The following is a 7,741-nucleotide window of genomic DNA, read 5'->3' as shown; positions in this document are numbered from 1 at the left end:
GTCAGGTTAACCTTGAGTGTGAGGCTAATGTAGCTACCGTAGCAGGCTTGTCTGTTCGGCACTTAGGTGAATCAGGCCTTGCTTCTGCACTGCGAGGTTCAAAGTGAATTAACGTTGTGCCTTCGTCATGACTCGCCTCCTGAAACATCCTCCATCTCTCCTCCAAAACAGAGCTGATGCCTCAAAGGCAAAATTCTAGTTGGGGAGGGGAAAGGACAACACTGAGCCCAGCCTCACGTCCTGCACCCAGGGAACTGAATCTCACCCTCTATGCTTTGCTCTCCCCCTCCAGGACCTGGCAGGCAGGCTACAAGGTCATTCCTCCTCCCTTTGGGGCTGTGTGCCGGGCTGGCTGGTGGATGTGAAGACACGCTGGAGAAGACAACAATGCTGCCTACAACTGCTGGCCACCGGTGGAGAAGCACATTCCTCATGAGGTGGCAAGAGGCTTGTCGTAAGTAATGCCTAGTCAGGTACTAAGTACAATGATCCTGTTTGTCAAGGGAGTGGAAAGAAAATAGGTCACATCAGGGTTAAGAATAGGGGAGAGGAACAGCTAAGAATGGAGATGTTTGAACTAATTCCTGATTCCTTTAGAGGCCAGGCTAGCTGGGAGGGAGAGCGAGACTCTAAAGCCGAAGATGGGCTTAAAGTGGAACAGTGAGTGATGATTGCTTCTGAATTCCAGTGGGCCTGGCAGTGAGAAACAGCAAGACAGATACCACTGCACAAAGATCTACCCCGAACATGTATCAGACTGGGATCCTGTAAGCTGCAGACTCCTCTCTGTGGTAGGGGTTTACACGTAGGCTGCTGAGCTGAGCAAGGCTCCCAGCTCTTCACAGCAGAAGCCATGACAGATTTCAGAAGGGAATGCAGGATGCAAATGCAGAATTCTCCTACTGGGCACTGCCACATGTAGTGAAAATCAAGGAGTATATAAAGAAGATCTCTTTTAAATTAAATTTTAAAAGTTCGGCCTGTGCATCTTCCCAGTGGACTGGGGCATCTGCTACAGTATCCCTGAGTGCAAAGCAGAGAGTGCTATGGCGATGTGGGGCTTCAAGGAATGTACCTGCACTTCAGAGAAGCATCTGGGGACTGTAGCAGAGCAAAGGGAGCACTTGGAGAGTGTCCACCACTAATGCATTACCAGCTGCCAAGCAGGTCTGTGGTTTCCCTTGTTCCTGCCCCCTGATCAAGTTTGTGGCTGCCACTGTAAGAAGCTGTGGGAATTATTTCCTGCTCCAGAAAACAGGTGTCTTTGTAATCCATCCTCACAGACTAGACTGCCCTGTAAATTATTTATAATGAATGCTACTGAGTCTTGACTTAATCTGATATACCTGGATCAGCTTTCTGCCACCTACTAGAGTCACCAAACGCCCCACAAAGTAATTTCATCTTCCCCGAACACAGAAGCACATACTACTCATCTTTTGGTAGGGCTGGAAGACAGCTTCAAGTTCTGTCTATTGCTTCCCTGCCTCTCATCCCCATAGAGCTGCATCCTAACCAGTGCGACGAATTCCTTGGTCTTAGCAGACTTCCTAGTGGATGCATCTCTTGCAGGGTCTGAAAATTACATCAGACCTTCTCTCTCTATGATTTTAGTTAAACATTTCCAAGAGCACAAAACAATATATGGGTAACAACAAGACATTTTTGGCACATCTTGCATGGCTGCAGAAACTTGGCGTAAATCCAGTTCCTGAACATAACCACAGCCAGCTGCCTGAGACTTTGTTGCTACCAGCCATTGCCAGCATACATACTGGTGGAACCCCACAGCCACCCATTTGGGGCCAGTGGTGGGCAAGCATTTTGAGAGATAAGCCCTGAACAGAATGCCACCTGTATAGCATTACACACTGTCTGCTCTTGCCTTTCTTGGTGTACAAAGCTACTAAGTGTTATCTCATTATCACAGCTGCCAATCTATTATTAATACTGTACTTTTGTTAAGCATCCAGGAAAAAACGGGGTCACTTGAGTGACTCACAGCTCTCTCCCTTCCCCACTCTAGCTCCCATTCTCTTAATTCTCTCCCTACAACAAGAGCGTGATGTATTTTGAATGGAACTAAATACCAGCCAGCCAGTACCTGCACTGCGCCAGTCCACAGGCTATGATCTGGTTTTATGGCAATCTCTGCTGTTGACCCCAATCTTTGCATGACAAGAAAGCACAGAGGTGCTCAGGGTAAAGGTCTCTCTTGTATTTCACCATTAGGATCCATAATTATAATTAAAAGAGCACACAGATTGGCACAACCTGGGCTGATGTACACCTGAGATCTCAACTGTAGGACAGAAAAAAATTCTTGATGGAATTGTGAAAGATGGATGAAACAAAAAAGAGTTGAGACACTCTCTCTGAACACTTATCCCTTGGTCCTTAATAAAGTCATATAGCTTAGGATCCAAACTGTGTAGTTCTCCTTAGGCTACCAGTCCACAAATCTGCCAATTCTCACAGGGATCACTGGGAACACAAAAAAGCCCTATGTAGGATGACAGGGTTGGAGTATGAAGCGATCATTGCTGGCAAAAGCCAAGTCGATATAAAAAAATGGGCTATGAGTCAGGCTAAACTCTCTCTAGAGTGGTGCAAGGGAAGAGAGGAAGAGCATGGCTGACTGCAGAGCTCTTCCCGGCAGAGCTTCTCCAGAGCACGGGTCTTCCCCGTCTCTCTCTCCTATGGCAGTCCTTTCACAATTCCTTTGGGGTTAAGAAACAAACCACCTGCTTGTTGGTTCTTTGGAAGGAAGCAGGACAGAAGAATCTGGTTTCCAGTCCAGGAAAGATTGGCAAGACAATAAAGGCATCCACTTTAGCTACCGTTCACCCCTAAGAAAATTCTGCCAACCCCAAGTGACTGCCTTCTCTGAAGAAAAGTGAGAAAGGGAGAGGACAGGGCATGACATACAGACAAACCTGCTTCAGTTTTAGTCAAATGCTCAAACTTGTCACCTTAAAAAACATCAAGGGAGCTGAATTTGCTTCCCACATTGAAGAAACTAATCTCAATTCCACAAAAGGAATGAAGATGAAGGATGCAAATGTTTTACATAGTCTGCTTAAACATAACTCCCACTCCTCTAATGACAGGAGGCACAAAGCTTGCTTTCCTGTGGCTGATGCTGCTTTATCACAGAAATGAGAGTTTTAAAAGCCACTGGCTCCCAGGGAGGGTTGGTAACTAGTGCCCTGATGCCACTCACAGAATCTGGTCCCATGTCTGGAATGGTGATCCACAACAGCTCTAAAAAATGTTGTTTTGTGGACTGTCCAACCTTACTTTTCAGACTCTGCAGGAGAAAGGGAGTGTGTGCCAAGTCTTTTCCTAACACCTCTCTCTTCAACTACCAACCTGCAATTTTTTTCCTCATCTCCATTGCTACGGGCAGTTTTGGTCAGAAGAGATACTTGTGGGTCTATTGCTGTGGCATTCAGAAATCGTTTTGAGAGCAATGGCAAGTACCAGGTGTCCAGTGGTTTAGGGTTTCCTTGTTACTTTTTAACAGCTTTCTTGGTCATCCCATTGTAATTTAATCTAATTCATAAAAAAGTCTCTTGCCACAAGGCCCACGCAACACACTGTGGATATGGAAAGCAAATGATACCCTGATTTAGAGGCTAACTTAGACCTGAGTCTAATCTACCACAAAGATTAGGATTCAAACTGCAGGAGCACAACTGAGGTGTAGCTAGTTTTGTTTTCTTTTTCCTTAAAAGCTTTTCATTAACATGTCTATTTCTCAAAAAATAGAGCTTCTTAAATATATACCGTTCCCTCCTCTCTCAACCCTGACTGTTTAGAAAGAGCTGACCTTTATCAGAGGTGCCACCTCCCACCAGTGTCTGCTCCATTCTCCTCTGACAGGTTCCAGTGCTCTAGTATCTGGCAGCAAAGTCTGCTGGGAAGCACTATTCTATTCTAACTTCCTTGTGAAGCTGGAAGGATATTTACTTGCTTGCTCACGAAAAAAAGGCTTAGTTTTGCCAGGGTGCAGGCCAGCAGTGAAGGGATGTAGCTGTGAGGAAGCTCATTACACTGCAGGGCACTGCAGCCAAGTGTCCCGCTGTGAGGGTCATGTTGTAGCCATAGCTGTGCTCAAGGCGGTGATGGGTGAGGATGGGAAAGTGCTGTAACACACACACTCTCTCTCCCCTGCTTTTCACCTACCAGTGCTTGGCTGTTGGCTGTCGCTATGTGCTGCCGAGTCCTTCTTTGCTTGTCCTTCCTCCTGCAAGTGTAACAGTGGCAACCTGGAAGTGGACTGTAGCGGCTTGGGCCTCTCTTCCATTCCCTCAGACATCCCCACAAACACCAGGACCTTCCTCTTTCTCAACAACAAACTCAGCATCCTGCCGGGAGCAGTGTTCTCCAACCTCTCCGCCCTACAGAGGCTGGATCTATCCAACAACTTCTTGGATCAGCTCCCTCAGAACATCTTCAGTGACCTGGGGAACCTCACAGAGCTCCAGCTGAGGAACAACAGCATCCGGGCCTTGGACAAGGACCTACTACAACACACGGCCCTGCTACGCCAGCTGGATCTCTCCATCAACGGCCTGGCCCAGATACCCTCGGGCATCTTTGACGACCTGCCTGCTCTCCGCTCCCTCTCTCTCAGGTCCAACCGCCTGCAGAGCCTGGACAGGGTGACCTTCGAACCGCTAACCAGCCTGCAGCAGCTCCAAGTTGGGGATAACCCCTGGGAATGTGACTGCAACCTCCGAGACTTCAAGCACTGGATGGAGTGGTTCTCCTACCGAGGTAGGTGCTTGGGCAGTGGGAGCCAAGTGCAGAAGGGCTGGTCTTCCACAGAAAGGCAGACAAAGGCGGGCAGGGGAAAAACACGAGCAGGTACATCTGGCAGGTCAAGCTGACCTGAATGCCAGATCTTAGCCACGGGACCGTGCTACAATGCTAAGAGACAGTTTAGTGCCACTGCACCTTCATACAGCAACACTGCCAGGCTGAGAAATCTTCTGCAGCCCCAGATCTCCTATTTCCATGTTTTGTTTCTAATCTGAAAGATTTTTATTTTTTCTCAGGAGAGGAAAGAACTTTCCCCAAATAACATCAAAATTTTAGGATTATGAGTTTCCCTCACCCTTTCTGCCTAAAGAGGAGAAATGCTTTTCGTGCTTGAAAATAACTGTCCCGTTCTCTTTCTTAAGCTGGGAGAACGAAAAGCCAGATTTAGCTGTAAAGCATCAGCTTTGTTTTGAACAAAAGAACCATAGGAAACAGTGCCACTTAGGAAAACACGGCAACTAATATTGGCAAACCCAAACTAAAGCTTGAATTAACAAGCCAGGCCCCAAGTCAGACTGGCTATAAAATTGTCATTTCAAACCAAGCAGTTTTTGACAAGTTTGTATTTCCAGTTTTTCCTCAAAATATGGAAGGCTGGAAAGGTACGTATCACTTTTTTTGACGGGATGACACGCTTTCAGGAGCTGCGACTCAAAGAAAGATGGCACATTTTACAGGAATGACGACTGAAGGCCTGACCTTCTGTCGCTGGAGCCAATGAGTAGGAAAGGGTCTCAAATCATGTGGATAGCAACAGTCAGCTGTCACATCCCTGCTGATCACAGCCATGCTGCAAAGAGATTATCTATGCCTATGGCTACACTGCAGTCTGAAATATGCATTTTTGTGAGCAGAATCAAACAAGCATACGAATGCCACTTCCTTTTTTTTTTTTTTTTGTTTGCTTGCTTTCTTGACTCTCATATCACAGGTTCAATGGAAAGCACACGGAGTTAATTTTGCTTCTTTTTCCCTTTCCAAAGAAATAGCCTAAACTCACTCAAGCATTTGTTTCAACATCTGTCATTATTTTCACAGAGGGGGGATGGATTAGTTGTTAGAAGATGGGACTCTGTGTCTGTTGTTATTTTGAGAAGATACAGCCTGGTTCTATCTTTTTACTTTAATTTCTCCTTTTCTAAAATGGTTCTACTGACACTTACATAACTTACTAAACGGTACAAGGCTGACTTAATAGACAGTTTCAGAGGGCTTTCCTGTCTTGGCCTGAAAGATGTCTATGCAGATATCACGCACCATGAGCTCTACTGTCAAACCCAACCTAGGCAGAAGCATATCAGCCAGCTGCCATGGTTGAAGCTGTTCCAGCTGTGGAGGGCTAAGGCATGCAAAATAAATCCAACCTAGGTAAAACAATAATTTTAAAGGATACCACATGTGCTCCTTCTGCCCAGTGCATGGAGGTGCAGCCATTCCTCCCTCCCTTCACCTTTGACAAGCACTGAGGATCTGGCAGGCTCTCGTGAACACTCTCTCTACTCAGCAATGCATTCACACCTGAGGGACTGGATTTTATGGCCCCATTGCTATAGTAAAGAATTTCCCCACTTGATAACCATAATGTTGCTATGCCTGACTTCTGTAGGGCAAATACTTAGCAGGCATGAATGGGGTCATAGGAACTTATCCCACCTGAGGATCTAGCTCTGCTGTCACTGTATCGGGGTGAAGCTGTGGTTCACTGTTATCTCTGTTGGACAGGCGGGAAAATCGACCAGCTGGCATGTACCCTGCCCAAGGAGCTGAAAGGGAAGGATATGCGAATGGTACCCATGGAGATGTTTAACTACTGCTCCCAGCTGGATGATGAGAACAGCTCTACAGTGCTGGACAATACTGGCCCACCCTGCACTAAAGGAAGCCCAACTCCTTCCAAATCTAAATCGAGCCCAGAAACAGAAGTGGAGCCCAGTGTGGGATGCCCTCAGAAACAGCGATATAGGCCTGTGAGCGTGCGCCGGGCTATTGGCACTGTGATCATTGCAGGGGTGGTTTGCGGCATTGTTTGCATCATGATGGTGGTGGCAGCTGCTTACGGTTGCATCTATGCCTCCCTTATGGCCAAGTACCACCGGGAGCTGAAGAAGAGGCAGCCACTCATGGGTGACACAGAAGGTGAACATGAAGAGCAAAAACAAATCTCTTCTGTGGCATGAAAGTGTTCTAGGAAGGAAGGGACAGCAATGAACAAAGGTATCTGAGAGCAGTCAAGCATGGGGTCCTCCCAAAATACATCTTCCCAGACAGACAGACTGTGCTATTGCTCCACTCACCCAAGTAGTGCAACTTGCTTCTGGGGGGCCGGGGCACCTGGCTCTATTTCTGTTCCTCTGCCCCAGGCCCATTTTGTGCCCTTTCACCCTTGGGCCCTCCCAACAAATAAAGTAGAGTCAGACCTCGAGTGCTTGCTGTGCCTCATGCCCTTGCACAGAGCTTCCCTCGCATGCCTGCTGTGGAGGCAGCTGGCACCTTCTGGGAACCTGTGTCACCCTCTCAGCTTCGGTCCTCAGTTGTCCTATGTCCTGTCAAGAGCTCTCTGCAAACAGAGAACAGCTCTGTGAAAGTTTATGTGAGGAGCAGGACACCAGAATTGTCCATGCCTCGCTGTTAGGGTCACTACTGTTGTGTGACAGTAAGTTGCTGCCCACCCTACAAGTCAGTGCTGCTGACAGCACATCAGAAGGGAGGGAAGGTCCCTAGGGAATGACAACAGTCAGGGGGAGATTTCCCTTCTCACTTTTAAAGGTGGAAAGATACCTGTATCACTCTAACAGGCTGCCAGGGAGCACAGCGTTCCTCTGTTTTGCTCCTGGCCAAGTCCAAATCTGAGAGCTGACACACACATGTCATCTGCTATAGGTGCACAGATACAGCAGGCCTCCTGTACACACAC

The 7,741-nt window shown here is 47.3% G+C and overlaps 1 protein-coding gene across 1 annotated transcript; it reads left to right on the top strand.

Annotated features, from left to right (window-relative positions):
• The first annotated feature begins 387 nt into the window (after positions 1-387).
• LRTM2 (leucine-rich repeats and transmembrane domains 2) lies at positions 388-7,249 on the top strand. The gene is made up of 3 exons (XM_009708069.1): positions 388-454; positions 4,192-4,782; positions 6,550-7,249. The coding sequence occupies exons 1-3, from the start codon at positions 388-390 to the stop codon at positions 7,002-7,004; spliced, it is 1,113 nt and encodes a 370-aa protein (XP_009706371.1). The 3' UTR covers positions 7,005-7,249.
• The last annotated feature ends 492 nt before the right edge of the window (positions 7,250-7,741 follow it).

This window comes from Cariama cristata, unplaced genomic scaffold (assembly GCF_000690535.1).
Source record: "Cariama cristata isolate BGI_N322 unplaced genomic scaffold, ASM69053v1 scaffold24929, whole genome shotgun sequence".
In the NCBI taxonomy this organism is placed as follows: Eukaryota; Metazoa; Chordata; class Aves; order Cariamiformes; family Cariamidae; genus Cariama; species Cariama cristata.
This window is presented reverse-complemented; position numbering and strand designations above follow the sequence as displayed.

What these genes read in the sequence shown, in the direction of transcription:
- LRTM2 (XM_009708069.1), top strand. Translation starts at nt 388, where the DNA reads ATGCTGCCTACAACTGCTGGCCACCGGTGGAGAAGCACATTCCTCATG. An exon ending in GAGGTGGCAAGAGGCTTGTC is followed by an intron (nt 455 to 4,191) that starts GTAAGTAATGCC and finishes TTCACCTACCAG; the next exon opens with TGCTTGGCTGTTGGCTGTCG. An exon ending in GGAGTGGTTCTCCTACCGAG is followed by an intron (nt 4,783 to 6,549) that starts GTAGGTGCTTGG and finishes TCTGTTGGACAG; the next exon opens with GCGGGAAAATCGACCAGCTG.